We start from the raw sequence: 20,721 nt of genomic DNA, 5'->3' as shown, positions 1-20,721 counted from the left end.
AAACTCTTCTTGAGTTGTCTTCTCTGTCATTCAGAGAGACCAGCAGGCAAACCTTTTCGGTTGCTCTGCTCTTTTGACTCTCAGCCTTTCCCAACTCTCTCTGACTCAGAGACCAGCAGGTGCACATTTGATCCACGCCTGGTCCTGGCTATTTCAGGGTCTCCTACAGGACACTTGCTGCTCTCTGCAGCCCTCAGCAACTTTCTCCAGACCTTTGCTGACCTTTCTCGCTCCCTCTCCCAGGCCTCAACCTTATTTATCCGGGAAACCTGATGGAATCACATGATCCATCTTTATATTCCCCACCTGGGTAGAGGAGTTAATCATCTCGCAGATGAGGCTGAGACCCATTTCCCATTAAAGGTCCAGCCAAGAGTGACCCCCCCAAATTTAACATTTTAACCAAACCTCTTTTGTGAAAATTGCCATCTTGTCCGTTTTTGATTTCTTTGGAAATGTAGGGGAAAAGAACCATTTTAAAAACATGTTTTTCATGAAGAATAATAGGGATTTTCTGACCAGCTCTACTGAACATGCTACAAAAAAGGCCTTTCTTTTGATGTTTCGTTACTCTTGCAGAGACTGGGCCAAACTCGGCTGGTATACATTATCTTCAATGGACCTTGGCCCATTTACAGCAGCAGAGAGTTTGACCCACTCCTTAGGGACCTTAATTTGAAAGTTTGGCCCTAACCAACCCAAGGGGCGACATTCATCTAGCCACTGAGTCACCTTAGTCTAATGGATACTGTTGTACAGAGGTTGGGACTGACTGGAGGGGCCATGCACCGTGCATCATGAGCCATCTTACCTTTGCTGTTGCCATCGGGTCCCCGGAGGATTGTGCACTCCTCAATGTTCCCGAAAGCCTCGAATAGCCTGCGCACGTCATCTTCTGACTGCTGCTTGTTGAGCATCCCCACAAAGAGTTTTCTGTCTTCTGGAACAAAATAAAGAGATGCTTACCATATTTCAGGAGGAGTGTGAAAGCCAATATGACTCCACACAACATGCAAAAGAAAGAAGTGGGAGGGAGACGCCCCTCTCCCCTCCCTACCAAGGCAAAAATTTTCAGAAGCGGCTACGGATTTTGGATGCCAAACTGGAAATGCCTTAAAGGGGCCTGGTTTTCAGAAAGTGCCAAGTATCATGTTGAGCCCTGGAAAACCAAAGCACCTAAAACCTCTGAAAATTGATGCCCCAAGCCTCATGAGTCAGTTCTCTCTGCTCAGTCTTTGCAGGCGAGTCCCCGGAAATAAAACACTGGTATTTTCCAGACTGCCATTCAAAGGGAATGCATACAAGAATGGCATTTAGAACCAACCTTCAATTAGGAAGTGCCCTTTTTAGTAGCCGCCACTTTACTCTATAAGCTGCAGAAGAAAATAATTAAGTTGAACAGAAGCGGCTCTGTTTTGAATTGGTCTTTGATTTAAAGCAGTGAGAGAAATAATTAAACGAAATGGAAGCCCTGACTTGTAAATGAAGGTTTTGGTTTTATATAAACATATATAAACGCTCACATACACATTATACATATAAACACATTTATGTATCCACACAGATCTCTACATATACACACAGACAAATATGTATTCAGACTATTTTTGGAGATCAGCTGATTGAAGCCAACCGAATGGATTTTGCCTAAACTTTCCCAAACTTGCAGTGGTCACCATTTAAAGCCAAAATTTACTAATACAAGTATCTGAGATAGGACAGGTCCATCCTATTTCAACTAAGGGGAGACCCGCTAGCATCTCTGATCCCACTATGCTCTGTTGGTAGATGTTGGTTTTTTAATGGTAAACATTAAACATTGTATTTACCTTTGGGCTTATGATACGGCAATGTTTACACTACAGGCATGTCAATCAGGGGTGTGAAAAGGTCTGATCCCTGATCAACACAGCTGTGCCTGCATAACCCCCTAATGTAGACGCAGTTATATTGGAAAAACTGCACTTTTACTGGTATAGCTTGGGTGTGGAATATGAATAAATCACACCAGTGAAAACCCAGCTTTGCCAGGATAAGCAGCGTCCACACTAAAAACATTTTGTCATTATACTACACTGTTATACCTATATCGGTAAACAGCTCCTAATGTAGACCCAGCTGTTAAAAGGAACAAATTTTGATAAAGCACCCAAAGACAGGGCCCAATCCAATGGCCACCAAAGTCAGCAGAAAGACTCTCATGGACTTGAGTGGGCACTGGATCCACTGTTAGAATGGATTTCTATTCATAGCACTGTGACTGGCCGCACTAGACAATATAACTGCATGAAGGGGAAAAAAGGAAATTTACATGGTTTACGTTGTGTATGTAAATAGGCCATTTACACACGCTTCATAAATGTGTAACTCATCATTCATTAAATACTATGTAAATGTGTGTGAACCAAAATGGGTTTTTTTCTCGAAGCAGTTTACAGAACAGATGCAACCAATTTGAATAAATGCATGTTTGTAAATAAATAAATACTTTGACTTTTTTTTAAACGTGCATGTTAATAACCTGAACCTGACCAGAATGCCCGTTTACAAACCCCCTTTTCTGGCTGAGAACATGAATGATTTGCACCAGTTTTACTCATTGAGAAAGTGGTGATTTAGGCAAACTGCGCCGCTTAAACTGGTTTGATCAATGTTCACATACCCAAGGGTCATCTGTAAATTAGCAAATTGCCTTAGAAATGGAGCTAAAAGTAATTTTTCATGCAGTGAATTAGAACTCTACCCCTACCCCGTTAGGGTGATCCTGATGAACCAAGAGCACTCTGTGTATACAAAATGCACAGATGGCAGGAAGATGACCAGCCTTTACATCACCTTTAACTGCGCAGCGAGTGCTGAAATAGTAGGAACACAACACACTGGGTTATCCCCATTCTTTCTTTTTCCCCCATCTCAACTGGAGTAGCTAAAGTAATGGACAGTGCAAAGGCTTGTTTTCTAGAGGTATGCATCATGAAAGTGATAGCTTTGATGACTGTCTTAACCACATCTACTGTGAACCCTGGAAATAGGAGCTAGGAAGATTGGTTAGTGTAGTGTTGGACTTCTCCACTGTACATTTTTCAGTGCTTTGTCTAGACTATTTTTCAAGTAATCGAGTCATTTAATACTCCACTGGCAAAGAATGGAGTAAATATTATAAATGTTCTCTATAGCCCTATGAGTCCAAGGAGCTTCCAACATCCTCCTTGGTCACATCTCTGTGATGGGCTGCACGTATCGGCCTATGAAAGAATATTTCCTAACAAGTGGGTGGGCACAGGGAGAAAGGGAAAGATTCAACTGTAGAAAAGTCTTCCTCACAGCCAGATGAAACCAACTTCTTGGAGATGCAATGTGTATGGTCCATCAGAAAAACTTTACTCCCTGGGCAAATTGCTCTGTGCAATGGAATCTCTGTGATGGAGTATTAAACCTTTGAAAGGTAGCTAATAACGCTAGTCATATCCTCAATGAAGCACCTTTTTAGGCCTTGGCTAGACAAAGTCTTAGAGAAAGCAGTAAGTCCAAAACCCCACTGTGTGTGTAGGTGTCTGGGGAAGACTGGTTTGGAGAAGAAGGAGCTGCCCCAGATGGAGATGAGGTGCAGGGGAAAGAAAGATCTTTGAGCATAACTGAAGCCAAATCTCCACTAGAAGAAAACTTGCTGGTGTAACTACACTGGCATGGGTATGCAAGCAAACCTTCCTGGTGTTGACATAGCTAATACTGGTAAAAAAGTGTATTTACCAGTAAAGCCTATACTGCCTCCCTAGAAAAGCACTTTTACTAAAAAAATCACTTTCATACTGGTATAACTGTGTCTGCTCTAGGGTTTTTACCGGTATTGATGTGTCAGATAAAATTCTCACCCCTAATCAATGTTATAATACCAGCAAAAGTTCCTAGTGTGGACCTGGCCTGAGACTGCCTTGCCTAGATTATTTTATGCAAAGCATAAATATAGGTATGTTACACAAACCTTTAATTTTTTGGTTTTACACCCTTTTCTCCGACATTCAGTCATCCGCGTCTCACTGGAGACTGCGAGCAAATGGTGCCCATCTCTGCCAATTTTGTGACATGTCCACCAGATGGCCACATGACCACCAGCCACTGGATTGAGACCCTCTGCTCACTTACCCATGGCTTTAGGGCCAAGATTTTCAAAAGTGGCGTGTGACTTTGGGGCCCAAGTTGACCCACCTGAACATGACCTGATTTTCAGAAAGGGCTGAGCACCCGTCCCGCTGAAAATTAGGCCCCTTTAAGGTGACTCCAATTTGGGCACTGCAAATCACTTTTGAAAATCTTTGCCTAGTGTTTTTTATAACAGTTATTTATGGCAACTGCTGTCTCAGATGCCTAAATGTTCACACAACCGGCTGGTGAAATGAGTCGCTTTAACAACCAATGGCTCCCAGGCAGTCTTTGCATTCCAGACCTGCAAGAAAGCTCATTGCGACATTATAATAATGTATCCCGTGCACTGAATGGGAAGAGCAGAGGTACACGGCAGCAGCTGGGAACATTCAGTGGGTTCCCGATCTCGACGTGCACCTGGAGTCATTTGCATATGGTTGAAATTACAGCACCATAATCCGCTAATGAGCTCACATTGAACCTTTCACACCACCAGTGCCCCCAGATGCTTTGTCAAGTCCCAAACAAAAGGCTGACATGCCGAGCGCCACGGTAACTCAGCTCAACTTCATCAAATATGTCTGAGAGAGCACGAGTAAGGCCATTAGGCCACCAGAGCAAAATGGAGAGGGATTGCATTGGACACGGTGTGTTGTGCACGGGAATGAATGTACGCTATATACTCTCTCTATCGGCGATGCTTCCAGAGCATCCTGTTATGAGACTTCACTGCACTGGGTTACTGCCCCATCATGCAGATCATGCTGATTTTGCTGCTGCAAAGGGAAAGGCAATGTCTGCACAGTGGAAGTTTAACAGAAAGGGAGAGACATCAAACGTTCAAGTCTGGGCATGGACTTAAACCAATCCCCTGGATCAAACCATTCCGGAACATTGCGTGTGTGTTACTTTCCAAACTTGGATCTCAATTCCATGCTGGCATCTGTTTCTGGACTGGACCATGCAAGACTCTGGGTCAGAATACCCCAGACTCTGAACTTGCCACATGCAGAGCGCTTTGCAAGCAGGGGCTAGGTCATTCTCAGAACAGCCCTTTGAAGAAGATAGATATCATCATCCCGATTGACAGAGCTGGAGAAAGAGCGGGGGGTTATGCTCTGAAAAGTGACTCCCTACAAACAGCTCCGCTGAGCCCCACGGTTATTATGTCTCAGTGATTTCAGATCAGTTAAGCTCAGTTTACAAGTCAAAGCTGCCAGCAGAAAAAACCCAAACTTGGAATCTGAGAGTCAAGCTGGTTTCTTTCCTTCTTAGGCGCTCTCAACAGAAATAAAGCTGGCACTGATGGACATTGGTAATATTTTCTACACTTTTGACTGTGATTTCTCTGCTCAGTGCTGATTGGCTGTTTGCTCCAGCCTCCTTTTCCTGCCCTCAGTCTTGCGGTCTCATTACCTCAGCCTCATTCTATGCCTGACTCTCAGACATTCCTCCCTCCCTCTTTTTGCCTGTTATGTCATCCTTACCCCACTCCCTTCCCTTTGTCTTTCTGCTTAGCTGATCCCCTTCTATCTCTTCCCTAACAAGTCATTTTCAGCCACCACGTTGATTGCTCTGCTCGATTAGCTGCAGCTAGTATGTTGATTGGTCCTTTCCTCTATTCTGTGTCTGCCTTGCTTATTTAGATTGTAAGTCTTTGGGGCAGAGACTGTCTAGGGCTCTGTGTTTGTACAGCACCTAGCACAATGGGGCCCCAATCTCGGCTGGTCCCTAGGCATTACAGTAATAAACATGACGAATAAATTAAAATATATATTAATCACAAGACCTCTCTGTAGAGTAACCGTATGTAGCCTACATTTCCCATCCATTCCAGCAACAGCGCAAGGTACTTGGGTCTCTGCTGGGAGATCAAAAGCTGGAGAAACGAAACCAAAAAAATAATATAGAAGATGTACTCTTAATGACACCTCTGATATTACAATGTAACAAAGGTTCCCACCTGCAGGCTCCTCTGCCAGTTCTGCTAGGGCTCGCTTGAGTCAATGGCACGGGCTACAAGCCACACAGGTGAAGAAATGTATCTTGTTAGCTAAATATCCAGTGTCTATAAATCTCCCGGGCTGTGTTTATATGAAGGCCTGGCACCTCCCTTGGTGTGAATAGGGGTTAAATTATTCCCTATTCTATTTGTATTTAAATGTTATGTTTCTGTGATAAGCTTAAGGCAGAGGTGTCAGACAGGCCTAGGGAAGGAGACGGCAGGTGAGAGAGGTGCAATAATAGAATGTTGCACACCGAGTGTCGAGTGAGGGGAAGTGCTAATTCAAGAGACAGAAAGGACAATGAGATGCAGGATGCCTGACCCTCTGCAGGGCAAAGGATGTGTATGATACTCGCCGACACTGTGAAGGGCCTAGGGGAAAAATCAGGGTCACACACACATATATGTGTGCTAGCTTTCTCTCGCTCTTTCTCTCTGTATGCATTCTTCATACTAAACAAAGAGGTTGAATCCCTGCTCTAGCAGAAAATCAGACTCCGACCATATCTGTGAAATCGCAACTAGTACCTCCATAATACAGAGAGAGATCTGGCTGTCTTCTGTGGCCTGTGTCATGTAAGAAAACAGAGATGATCACAACCATGCCTTTGGGCCTTAAAAGCTATGAGTTTGTGTATCTGTAACAAGCTCATTGCCATGGCATGTGATATAAGTGGGTAGATTATGAGTGTGTATTCTATAGGCAGGTACAATACAGATATGTGTACAGTCTGTGGTCAGGTACAATACAGGTGTGTGTGTATGCAATAGCTGGCACAATACAGATGTGTGTACATTCTATATGCAGGTACAATATATACCTTTTCACATCCTGCCAAAGGCAAATGCATGAGGAAATGCGATAAGGCAACTGCTGACTTTTTAACTGTTAGGCCTCAGCCTGCTGCATACCTTCATTTTAGCAATGAATCCACATATTAATTAATTTCTTATTAGTATTATTCATCGGTTTGTCTCACTACTATTTTTTTCTGCTTCTAAATGTTACCAGTTGTGACAGGGATTGCACATACAACTAGTGACTGGCTTCAGAGCTCAGATCCATCTGCAGGGTGTGTGAGCCTGTGTCCTCCAGCACTATGGAAAAACGCTTCTGCACCCGTGCTTAGCTAAACAGATGACGACCGCCTGTTAAACTTGGGGCTGGTCCACACTACGGGGGGGAAATCGATCTTAGATAGGCAACTTCAGCTACGTGAATAACGTAGCTGAAGTCGAATATCTAAGATCGGATTACTCACCCGTCCACACCGCACGGGATCAATGTTCGCGGCTCTCCCTGTCGATTCCGGAACTCCGTTGGGGTTGATGGAGTTCCGGAATCGATATAAGCGCGCTCGGGGATCGATATATCACATCTAGATTAGATGTGATATATTGATCCCCGAGCAATCGATTTTAACCCGCCGATACAGCGGGGTAGTCTGGACGTAGCCTCAGTGTATCACAATGAGCAGAGAGGGCGCAAGAGATAGAGTGGCTTTCCCCAGCTATCTGCTACCCACTGCAGCAGGCTATGCACTCGGCAGTGAGGAGGGGCCCTGCTGCATTCAACGTGTCCTGGGAAGGCAGCTCCTGTTTTGCTCTCCTAGGCAGCCGCTAACACAGGCCCCAAGGGCTAGTTTCTCCTCTTTGTTCCCAGAGGGTTGCACAGGTCTCCAAGTTCTTCTCTGCAGTGAGCAGCCTACAGGCCAATGGCAGCAGCTGGAAGGGCGGGTGTGTGTGTGGGAAGCTAGTGTCCTGTGACCAGCCAGCTCGCTGCAAATTTCCCCGCAGATCATGAGTGACCCACATGCCAGTTTGGGAACCTCTGGATTACATCACAGGAGGCAAAAATAGCCCTCAAGCTGTGTTAGCTTTCAGAACAAAGGCAGCGTCTACCATAGAATCATAGAATATCAGGGTTGGAAGGGACTTCAGGAGGTATCTAGTCCAACCCCGTGCTCAAAGCAGAACCAATTCCTAACTAAATCATCCCAACCAGGGCTTCGTCAAGCCTGATCTTAAAAACCTCTAAGGAAGGAGATTCTACTGCCTCCCTAGGTAACCCATTCCATTGCTTCACCACCCTCTGAGTGAAAAAGTTTTTCCTCATATCCAATGCATAGGGAGGGAACTCCAGATCTGAGCTACTGAACTCTGGAGAAGTTTGGAACCAGCTCCAGGTCTGAATCTCAATTTGCCGGCTCAGGCTACATCCCTCATCCTGAGTCTCTGTGTAGGAGCCCCCCCCCCCAACTCTTCCCCTCCTCACATTTGCTAATCAGGCAGCTTAGTAGGCTAAAAGCAGGGCATTTCCTGTGGTCCGAGCCGTGTGCTGCTACTGCCATTTTCACAGCAGTCCTACGGCTGCGTGATGATGATTATGTCCCTTTCCACAGGGGAAGCAATTACGAATTCTGTGGTAGCTAACTGTAAATTAGCTAATTAACTTCTCCGTGGTACCTTGCTGAAAAACACATGAACCTTGTAAAATGGAGCGGTTTCGGAAATTAGGACAGAAAACCCCAGTCGCCCCCATCAACTTAACTCAAAACAACAAGAACAAAATCTACCCTCCTCCTTCCTAGCCTCCTTCAAACAACACATCCTCAGGGGCTAATTCTGCTGCAAGTTTTAAAATGTTTGCTGAGTTCACCTGCTCATCACAACCCAGTGGCTTTTGGGAGCCCTAATCATATCTCAGCTGGAGCAGTTTCCTTGGGTGTAACTCTCCCCTTTCTCCCTTTTTTGTTCTGTTTAACAGATTCTTTATATCCCATACATTAGGAGTTATGATTGCACAGATGCCAGTCTCCTGGTGCTGGAGACAGAAGCTTCAGAGACACCCGGCTAGAGAAAATACCAGCAAATCCGAACAGCTGTGTGATGGGGACAGCTGCAAATGGGCATAAGCCTAGGTGTGGGCTTTAATTCTCCCATGGAAGGCAGAGTAGATCCATCTTCCTGTAAGCATGCTACTCCCCAGTTACCCCCTTGAAAAACTTCTTTTGCAAGTTTTTTTTTAAACTGTACTATGCACTCCAAGTCCTGAATTTTAAAGGGATCCTGGCCATGCTGTACAAATCAGAGAGTTCCTATAAAATAATCACCATCGGAAATGCTAAAGGAAAGAAACAAGAGATGAAATGCCTCTCATCTTCACCTGAGCCTATGAAATCCCTTCTCTTCTTTTAGGTCAGGGAGTCAGGGTTCTATCCCGAGTTTTGCCGCAGACTTGCTGTGTTCTATCAGGCAAATTCATGTAACCTCTGTGTGTTTCATTATTCTTATTGAGGAGGAGGGATGGTCTTGTGGTGAGCTATTAACTATTACTCTTACAGTACCATTGAGGGACCCCAGGCAAGGATCAGGGCCCCGTTCTGCTAAGCACCCTACAAGCAATGGAATAAAAGAGATAGGCTCTGTTTCCTCATTGTAAAATGAAGATGGCGGTGCTTCAGCCAGTCTGACAGGGACGTGCTGAGGATCTATTCATGTCCTTGCTCCTGGGGCAAAGAGACCCATCTCTTTCTGTAAAGATCATGGGCACCTATGGAGCAACAACAACAGCACTGACAAAGCCCTCAGAAGCTGAGAAGTTCAGAGCTCCGTGCTGTTGTTAAAGCTTTCAATGCCACGTGCTACCCCAGCGGAGTCAAAGGATGTATAGCAGAGGTGAGTCAAGGAAGACTCTGGCTCCTCGTGTAAAGCCTTGTTGAATAATAGTCAGCAAAGCCCAGCTTCTCAAAGGTGATTAACTCCCCTGAGAGGGCTGGGACCAAGTACTGACTTCAGCGTCACTCTTGGGAAAAGGTCGTTGAGTGGTTGTGCATCTGCATCCTTCACTATTCGCAGCCTACCAGTGGTATGCAAGGATAACTGCAAACACAGCGATCTCACCTGGAGGTCAAGGCCTGGCTCACTCAGAGCAGGCTATTGTGACGTTGCACTCCTTATGCTTTCTAAAAATATATTTATAAGTGTGAATATGATGTAACTGGGATATGCTTTATGCAAAAAGTCTCTTGTAAGGTATCATTACAAAGCCTATAATCTACTGAGTGTGTTCGTCCTATTTGTATGAATGTATCATTCTTGTATCTGAAATTAGGAATATGAAATATAATTCTGAGGTCCTACTGTAGTTATGGAAAGTGTGGGCCATTAATGGTGGTTTAGAATCTTGATAGCTCCCATTAACCAGGACAACTGGTTGTAAATGATTCTATATACTTGTAAGCCTTCCTGTATATGTGTGTGCCAGCCAGGGAGTAATGAAGTCTTGCAGCATATGTGAAAATGTCACATGATACTGGAATCCATCTTAAACTTGGTGCTTTTTCAGTTAGAAGAAGGGATGGGGACCCAGAGAGAGACAAAGGATTCCCGCCTTGTGCCAAAGCTATAAAAGGGGGTGGAACAGAACGAAGTGAGTTTCCGGTCGTGAGAGTTTCCGGTCCCCTAGTTTCCACCTAAGATGCCTGCTGGAACTAACAAGGACTGTACCGGGGAAAGGATTGGGCCCAGACTAGGAAGAATTCTAGTGAAAGAAGCTTATTGAAACATCTCTGGCGGTGAGATTTTATCTGTAATCAGTTTCTTAATGTATTAGGCTTAGATGTGTGTGTTTTGTTTTATTTTGCTTGGTAACTTACTTTGTGCTGTTTGTTATTACTTGAAACCACTTAAATCCTACTTTTTATGCTTAATAAAATCACGTTTGTTCATTTATTAACCCAAAGTAAGTGATTAATACCTGGGGGAACAAACAGCTGTGCACATCTCTCTATCACTGTTATAGAGGGCGGACAATTTATGAGTTTACCCTGTTTAAGCTTTATACAGAGTAAAACAGATTTAGTTGGGGTTTGGACCCCATTGGGAGCTGGGTGCTGGAGACAGGAGCACTTGCTGAGCTGTTTTCAGTTTAGTCTGCAGCTCGGGGGGCGTGGTTCAGACCCTGGGTCTGTTTTGCAGCAGGCTTGCATGTCTGGCTCAGCAAGACAGGGTTCTGAAGCCCCAAGCTGGCAAAGAAAATGAGCTCAGAGGTACTTTCAGCACATCAAGTGACAGTGCCAAGGGGATCTCTGTGACCGAACCCATCACAGCTATGATACCTTTACCCATATTGACAAGTAACTCACCCCAGTAGCTCACCTTCAGTACCCGCTTTGGTCAGCGAGGCTACTTTGGAGTACGGCACTGCTCAGTGTGAGTAAGGATGTCACAATCTGGTGCTAAAGACTTGATCCAGCGCCCAATGCTGATGACGGAAAAATACCCAGTGACTGCAACAGAAGATGGATCAGGACCCAAGCCAAAACTCAGTATGTTCCTCTGGCCAAGATCGTGAGTTCAAGCCAAACTGCAAAACAGGCCCTTTTCTAGCTTTGTATTCACTTTGATCCAAAACCTAGCAAGTGAATTTGGAACTGGGGATTTAAGTCTGGAGACCTTCAGGACTTGGGGGGCTGGGTGAGGTTCCAGTTTGTCCTCTAGTAACAGCCATTTGTTCACTCTTTATCATCCTCTGGACAGGCTATGTCAGAGATGCAGCTTGTCATCTCTGAGCAACCTTCAGCAGAGATAGCCTACTGAAATAGCCCTCCCACCTGTCTGTAATAAACACAGCTGACAATCTCCCCGGCAATCCTGCTCTGCCCTGGGAATACAGCTGTCATTTCTTTCAGCACTTGGATCATATCAATATGACCCCTCACTAGTACATCACAGTGCTATTTTAATTGCATGCCTGGAATTGGTAATCTAATTAGTTGCTTTAATGTCAATAACCCGTTCCTTGCCCACAGTAAGTTTAACCCACCATGGCTCCCAGTGGACCATCTCAGTGCTTATCATAAGTCTGGTCTAGGCGAAACAAGAGGTAGTTTCAGTTCACCTCCTGTTTGGCAGATGTCTGTCTCCCAAAGCAACTCCACCACTGCTGACCTTACGTGGTGCCTTTCTTGGAAGTGTCACAGAGAGGGACACAGAGTGTGTGGGCAATGGAGAAAGAGTTCCGCTCTCATGCCTAGAAGTGCTTTCACCCGGCTACACTCTGCCATTTTTAGGGATCAAGAGAAATCTTTGACCTCCAGAGCTTTCAGACCTAGTACCTTTCATCACTCCTGCAATCACTGAAATACCCTTTTAACAGGAGTATCAACTCCCCTGTCCTCAGGTACTAAACAGAGCTGGGGGAATAACTGATTTCTCAGTTTGGTGGCAGCCCTGAAAAACCAGAGAAAAACATTAGTTCAAGTTGAACCATATCTGAATGTTTGGGGGCATTTTTTACTGAATCAAAAAAGCCCAGTTCAGGTCTGATCCAGAGCAAGGATTTGAACTTATTTTCCCACATCCCTGGTGAGTCCCCTAAGCACTGGGCTAAAGATTCTTGGGTGGGGAGAGAAGAAGCAAAAAGACACCCTGGCACTTCCTCCTCTGGCCATTTTGTGAATGGCTGAAACTATTCATGTCAAATTTGCAGATAGTTTCAGATTGAAACTGCATTTTTTAGCAAATAAACTATTTTTCCGACAAATTTTGCCCAGCTCTAGTTATAGCTTCAAGGCAAATACCAGCCATTCCGGGTGGTTGAACCATGGCTTTAGGGCGGCAAAGAGGGGCAATTCCACACTTACGTTTTAAATGACAGGTTTCTTTATGGCCATCCGGATGTTCACTATAAGGCTGGGAAAAATAGTTCACCACAAATATTTTCTAAGATGAATTTCAATCCTATTCCCCATTGGTTCCTTCACAATAGAGTACAACACAGTTTCCCCTTGTCTGAATTGTCCACAAACAAATCAGGATTCTCCCCAGTTCATTCATTATCTGAAATTCTTCGCTAGAAAATTTCTGTGAATGGCTCTTGGTGTGTAGCTTTTTGGTGAGTATTTAAAATCTGATCTGATTTTTGATTCAATGTGCAGATCATGTGGCCTGTTTTTCTTCCTACCATCACACTTCAAATCAGTTTTCTGATTTTTAAAATCAATTTTCATTTTTTTGAATAGTCAGCAGCATTTGTCTACAATTCACTATTCCATGACCATCCCCGCTGGTAAACCAGTTCACTAGACTATTCATGGAAAGCAAACACAAAAAGAGGTGTGAACACCTTAGAAGTGATGTGTGCAAGTAGATATATTTTTCTCACTACTGAACTTTTTATGACTCTCTTAAAAAGTTGTGGGTTCAGTATTTTTATTTATCGGAATCTGTTCACCAATCCCAAATATAACAGAGCAGATTTCCCAATCAGAGAGATAAAGCCATCACAGCTTTAACTATGAAATTAACGTCGGATCCAGTTACCTCTGGATCAATACACGTAAGTGCAGCTTGGAGAGAGAGCTCAAACACCAAATTCTGCTCCTGCGATCCAGTTCTGATATAGAACTTGGATGCGATGAATTTAGCACATTTTAATTCTTATACTCTTCTGCACTGATGTAGCATGAACTGAACCTACAGGGCAGTTCAGTTTTTGTGCTTGTTCAGTGCAAATCTTAAAAGATTCTTGACAAACTTTGCAGGGTCAGTGGTGTGAAGGCTGGTAGGTCAAGAAAAAAAGTTTAAATCCCTAAACTCATCTCTCAGGTAACCTGTAGGGTTTGAAACCCTCTCCAGAAGCCTAAGAGCCAGGATATTAATCCATTGCACCACTCAAGCCTTGAATTGCTGTAACAGCACAGACATGGGAAACGGGGGGGAAAGGACATATTTTCTCTTGCAAGAGCTGTGACGGCATTTCAGATCAAATTAAACTTCAGTTTTTAAAGACTTCAGTGGAGGTAATTGAAACACTTCCTCACAATCGCCTGAACCTAAGTGTTATCTCTCTTTTCCTCTGTATATCATCCCTTTTCCCCCAAGCCTGAAACAGCCCTGCCTGGCTGTAGCCTCCTTAATATTAAAGACGGTGATTAAATGGGATTCGCCAAAAGACAAAGGGCTGAAAACCTGCCAATTGTTAATCCCTCTTTCGCCGTGCTTAAAAATTCCATTTCCTTCATTTGAAGAAAGGGGAGGAAAAAAAAAGAGAATTATACGCCTATGTCTAATTTAAATTCTGGCATCGCGGGTCCTGTTCCCTTCTCCCTCTCTTGACGTCTGAATATATTCCTTTATTACCATTATTACAGCTTTCTGATTGCATTAAAATTCATCCACATGCTTCTCTCCACATTCCACTTTTCTTTTGCCAGTTTTTTTGCTAATTCCCTTTTTCTCCCCCTCCCCACTTTCAAATTATACAGAATGTCATTAAAGAGCTCCAGAAAATGCCTCAACTCCTTTCTCCCTCGCTTTTATAAACTCGCCGTCTTCCTCTCTCTCACTACATTTACAAACAAAGAAGAAGAAGAAGGAAAAGAAGAAAACAAAACAAACACAGCAGCACATCTCATCATTTTAGGTAAATCTTTCCTGCATAAAATGGCTGAGGACCCAGCGCTGATTTCACAAACAAAAGTGCAACTCCTACTAAAGTTATCAGCATTATTTGTATCAGGGTAGCACCTAGATGGACCAACTGAGATCAGGCCTCCCTTGTGCTAGGCTCTGTACATACTCTGTCTACACTACCCGCCAGATCGGTGGGCAGCAACTGATCCAGTAGGGGTCGATTTATCGCATCTAGTCTAGACATGATAAATCGACCACTGAGTGCTCTCCCGTTCACCCTGGTACTCCACCAGAATGAGAAATGCAAGCGGAGTTGATGGGGGAGCGCCAGCTGTCGACTTACTGCAGTGGAGACACCACGGTAAGTAGATCTAAGTACGTCGACTTCAGCTATGCTATTCACGCAGCTGAAGTTCTGTATCTTAGATCGATCCCACATGGTAGTGTAGACAAGCCCACCGAGAGAGACAGATGCTGCTCCAAAGAGCTTGCACTATAAGTAGAAACAAGAAACACAAAAGAAGTTTTATTTTCACCCCCATTTTATAGATGGGGAGCTGACACAAAGGGAGATTAAAAGACCTGGTAACACAACAGGTCAGTGGCAAAGCTGGGAATAGAATCCAGAGAGCTGGTCCAATGTCTCACCCATTCTTCCTCTCAGCTCTTGGAAATCCATTGGAATTGTCTATTTGTAAATGAGGACAGACTTGGGCTGCTAGCCTCCTTTCTAACACTACATTGGTTTGCTTGTTACATAATCTAAACTATCTGTCTACTGCCTCGCTGTCCATTTTTCACCCTGCATCTCTTTCTTTTGTTGCCCTCAGTTACACAGGTGCAATCAAATACCTACAGCTGGACAGAAAACAGAATTTCTGTCCCATGGGAAATTCCAACATTTCTAAATTTGTTTTCATTCTGAATGGGAACAAAGCATCAAATTTACATTTATTGTGGCATAGAAATTCCAGAAGATTTCAATTTGGAAACATCAATAATGTTTTCTTTTGATAATGTTGAATCATTTCATTTCAAGACTGTCAATGCATTTTGTTTCAACAAGGCAAAACCATTTATTTTTGTTAACCTAGAAACATGGTAATATAAGGTAAACTATTAAATGTAATATATAACAATAAATATATAAAATATTATTAAAATTCATATTTTAGTATAATAATAAAGTCAGAACTAAACGAATCGGAACAATAAAGTCAACACTAAACAGTTTTACCTTATGAAAACAAAATATTTTGACATTTTCAAAACAAAATGAGAAGGTCAAAATTATTTATTTTGATTTTTTTTTCTGGCAGAAGTTTCGTGGAACTCCACACATTCCCACAAATATGTTTAGATTTTGATGGAAGTGCATTTTCTGATGGAAGTTTACGGTGCTGTGGCCATATAATAGAGAGACAAGGTGGATGAGATAATATCTGTCATCGGACCAGCTTTGTTGGTGAAAGAGAGAAGCTCCCGAGCCACACAGAGCTATTTCTTTGGGTCTTTCTTTCTTTCTGATGGAAAACTGTTTTGTCAAAAACATTTGGACCAAATCTGCAAATGACCCATGAAATAAGTGGGATGGCATGAAGGAAGAACCTGGCCCGACATATCCACATACCCAGAGAGTACATATGAAAAGCAACATTCTATCCAAGGGACATTATACCAGTACTTGAAATAACACCAGGGACTCAGGGCTGGATCCAAAATGCATTGAAGTCAATGGAAAGACTCCCACTAGCTCCCATGTGATATGGATCAGACCCTTAGCTTACATGTGTTGTTATTTGGTATATTAATTGTAGCTGATATTGCGTCCCTCCACCCTTCACCACTCTGATCGCCTTCCTCCTGCAGAATGCTCTATCGCACCTAGGCCAGGGGTGTTTGTTGAGGTCACAGAGCAGTGAGGGGAAGGATGGCAGGGGGCTTTTTTCCCCCTAGGAGCAATGCTATTTTTATCATTGACGTGCACGGGTTCTGGAGTGGGGAGTGTGCTTGCCTCTTTCATGGACTTTGTTAACGTGTTAAGGAACCAGACAGAATAACAGCTCTATTCTTACCCTCGGTGCCTCAGGTCCGGGAGTCTAGATCAACCCAAGCACCCACCCACCCAGCCAGCTGTCATTATTTAGCTTCACAAATGTCACAAACAAATGAACCCAAAGCAAGAATAAAAGCCTTTGGACCCTCAAACACAAGCACAACTAGCAAGGTGTCATAAGCCAGGGACGGCATCATGGGATTTTAATGAGAGAAAACATAAGAATATAAGAATGGCCATACTGGGTCAGACCAAAGGTACTTCTATCCCAGCACCCTGTCTTCTGACAGCAGCCAATGCCAGGTGCCCCACAGGGAATGAACAGAGCAGGGAATCATCAAGTGATCCAACCCCTGTCACCTATTCCCAGCTTCTGGCAAACAGAGGCCAGGGACACCATCCCTGCCCATCCTGGCTAATAGCCATTGATGGACCTATCCTCCATGAATTTATCTAGCTCTTTTTTGAACCCTGTTATATTTTATGTATAGAAAACACGCACAGAGACACAATGTAATCCCTCTATAGTGAAATCACACATGGGGCCCTCATCCAAAGCCAACTGAAGTCAGTGGAAACACATACTGCAGTGGATTTTGGATCAGGCCAATGTCTCTGAGGGCCTGCTGTGCCCATTCCACACCCCACCAGGATTGGAAGTGATCCTAAAATCAGGGCAGACCTTTCCCACTGTACTTTTTTTTTTGGCTAGGAAAGGCAAGATTTCTTTGATGCTACTTAGCATCACCCTCACCCCATGACCATTTTATTAAAGATGATTTCCTTCTTCTCCCCTCCCCAACCAGCTTTAAATGCTACTGTCATTTCCAGCTGCTGACAGAGTTCTCTAACTGCCGCGTCGAATGGCATTCGCTAAAACCAACTAATAGAGGGAAATGAGGTTAACCTTTAAGAAAGGTGAAGACGAGCGGGGTGCTAGTCTGGCAGTAAAGAAGAGTTCATAAACAGGCCTCTCGCTGCCAAGACAGCTTAGCCCTGGTGCTGCTGTTCCTGATAGCCGAGTGTGCAGATTTTCACAGGTCAGTTTTGTGAGGGAGAAGCAAGAGTTGTTACGAGAGTGCTCTACAAAAAAAGACGTCTATAGGCACATCGTTAGTTAATGGCTAAGTGGTGGGAAGATTTTGGTCAAAACTGTTTTCTATTGGAAAATGCTGTTTTGACAAAACTTTCTTTCTTTCTTTCTTTCTTTCTTTCTTTCTTTCTTTCTTTCTTTCTTTTTGCTGCAGCATAGCGGTTTTGATCCAATTTTGTGGAGGGAACAAAAACTGAAAACAAACAAAAATTCTGGCAGTGTCAACATGTCCTGGTTTCACATTTTTGGAACAAAAAAAGCTTTGAATGTTTGGTTTGCAAATGACTTCTTTTTCTCAAGTTACTTTATTTTACATTAAAAGTTAAAATCTAAACGAAACAGTTCAATTGATGTGAAACTACTTTTAAAAATGTTTGTTTCGTGAAAAATGTCAAAGTATCACAATCCTTGGTGAGATGAATAATCCCTTTTCAGACCAGCTCTATGGAGTAGGATAGATTTTAATTTTCAAAGGTCTCCACTAATCCCCCGGTGAGCCTAAGATTCGGGGAGCACAGGAAAGATCCGCTCTAGGAATTATCTGGGGGAAGTTCTATGGCCTGTGTTATATAGGTCAGATTAGATGATCACATTGGTCCCTTCTGGTCTTGGAATCTGAATAAACTATGCTCCATCAGGACAGAGCCCCCTAATGCGGCTCATATGCTCAGGTTTTGTATAGTGTGCTTGACTGTTGACATGAGCAGGAGAAAAGAAGAGCTGGGAGCAAGGAATTAGGTTGCATTTTCTTGCAGCAACGCAGGGAGAGGGACCCCTGACAGAAAGGACAGAGAGCAGCTGGCGGGAGCTCAGCATCTCACAGGCTCAGGCTCAGAAGGAGCTGAAGCCATGAGAGCAGTGCAAATGTTCGGACGAGGAGAGGATGCCCTGACATCAGATCTCATCCTCAAAGCCCAAATTTAATTTTACAGTTGGGTCCCAGGGAACCTGCAGAATGAATCTGCTGTTATCAACTGCATTAGCAGCAGCAACCATTGTCACAGCAGGATGTGACTGTGTGTGTTAGGGAGGAATTTCGCTCTCCTATTCTCTCCATGTGGCCTGCATGTATACATCTCATCCTGCCCTTGTTACAAGCAGAGATCTCCCGTTTTAATCCTGTTGCCCCCCCATCACATGGGAACATGCTAGTATCTGGCATTTACTATGGAAAATTATTCACTCTAGAAATGCTGAAATTGATCTAATAGCCAATGGGCCAAATCCTCAATGGGTATAAATTGGTATAGTTCCCATTGAAGGAAATGGGCCAGCTCTCCAGCTAGTGTAAAATAGTGGCACTCCATTGACATCAATGGGCCAGATCCTCAGCTGGTGTAAATCAGTGGCGCTTCACTGAAGTCAATAGGTTAGATACTCTGCTGGTGCAAATCGGAGAAGCACCAATATTACCTTCTGGGGATGTGACTTAATAAACCTTTAAAAGCAGCAAAGAATCCTGTGGCACCTTATAGACTAACAGATGTTTTGGAGCATGAGCTTTCGTGGGTGAATACCCACTTTGTCAGATACAGTCACCCACGAAAGCTCATGCTCCAAAAGGTCTGTTAGTCTATAAGGTGCCACAGGACTCTTTGCTGCTTTTACAGATCCAGACTAACACGGCTACCCCTCTGATACCTAATGAACCTTGTCCTGGTGAAATTATTTCCTCCCCCAGTAGGTCCCTAGCCAGACCAGCAAGTATAAAAACAACCACATTCACCCTGCCTTCGTGAAGTGTCTGATCAAAGTCACTTTTTTTGCTTGCCCCAGATCAGAATCTGAAAGTACCTGTTTCTACCTGCCAGAGCTTCCCAATCCACATGGGCTCTCCACAGCCTGGCGGGGCTCTTTCCACCTCTCACCTCCTCACCATTCAGAAAGGGTCGGAGCTGAGGATGTTTTGGGGGTGCAGGCTGGGTGACCTGGACTAGAATCCAGCTCATGTTTCCTGGAAGTGAACCAGATGTGGCAGTGCTGCAAGCAGGGCCATCCTTAGCCATAGGGAGAATAGACAGCCGCCTAGGGCACCACTAGGTCTGGGGGCACCGCTCTGTCGGGAGCCTGGACAGATGGGAAGCAGTGGAGAATGTAAGAGCAGGGCTGCTGGGTCCTAGAGAGAGCTGAATGCAGCACAGTCTGAGGGAGGGGATTGGCTGCTGGGGTCTCTGGGAAGGGGTGGGGGAAGGAACTCACCTGTGAGCGTGACTCTTTCCCCAGGCGTGAAGTGAGGCAGGCTTGGCGGCTCTGGCAGCATCCTTTGTTGTCTCCCATAACATCCATTCTTCTCTCCCCTGCCCCACAGAGCACCCCTCGTTTTCTCCCTCCCCCCCCACAGAGCACCCCTCTCTCCCCCCTTCCCTCTGTCAGGACTGGGTTGGGTGGGAGGGGAGGCTGGCTGGCTGCCTGCTGAGGAATGACAGTGAAAGTAACTCACTTCCTCACAGGCAGCCAGGATTGGAATAGTCACAGAGGGCTGGGCTGGGGATAGCCAGATAGCATGTGTGAAAAATCAGGACGGGGGTTGGGGTAGGCTGAACAGATGTCCCACTTTTATAGGGCCAGTCCCAATTTTTGGGTCTTTCTCTTATATAGGCTCCTATCCCGCCCCCCCACCTCCCATCCTGATTTTTACACTTGCTGTCTGGTCACCCTAGGTGGGGGTAATTGGTATCTATATAAGACAAGGAAAGCCCCAAATATCGGGACTGGCCCTTTAAAATTAGGACATCTGGATCTGATCACCCTAGCTGGGGAGTGCGTCACTCCCCTGAGCTCACAGTGATCCATCTCATCTGGGGGGAGCTGCACAGGGCAGGATGAGCTGCTGTGGCTCCGTGGGTGCCCCGTCCCTGAGATCAGATGTTGTGCTAACTTCACCATGGTAAGTTGGGCCGGTGGTGGTGCCCATTGGTGTGTGATCAGACCTGAGAGTTTGCTGCTGCTGTTGCCACTCTGCACCCCAAGAGGTGGATTTTGGGGTCCTGCAGTTTTCTACCTATC

The 20,721-nt window shown here is 44.5% G+C and overlaps 1 protein-coding gene across 14 annotated transcripts in view; it reads right to left on the bottom strand.

Moving 5' to 3' along the window:
• Positions 1-20,721, bottom strand: part of CELF4 (CUGBP Elav-like family member 4) — an 885,136-nt gene that overhangs the window by 163,923 nt on the left and 700,492 nt on the right. For 10 of the 14 annotated variants that reach the window (XM_030567118.1, XM_030567122.1, XM_030567119.1 and 7 more), the window contains exon 4: positions 812-940. In XM_030567118.1, coding sequence (XP_030422978.1) covers positions 812-940 — 129 coding nt within the window. The remainder of the gene's footprint in view (positions 1-811; positions 941-20,721) is intronic. The other 4 variants (XM_030567125.1, XM_030567130.1, XM_030567127.1 and 1 more) reach the window with 1 other exon arrangement.

Source organism: Gopherus evgoodei, chromosome 6 (assembly GCF_007399415.2).
Source record: "Gopherus evgoodei ecotype Sinaloan lineage chromosome 6, rGopEvg1_v1.p, whole genome shotgun sequence".
Classification (NCBI taxonomy): Eukaryota; Metazoa; Chordata; order Testudines; family Testudinidae; genus Gopherus; species Gopherus evgoodei.
The sequence above is the reverse complement of the archived record's forward strand: the minus strand, read 5'-3'. Positions and strand labels throughout refer to the sequence as shown.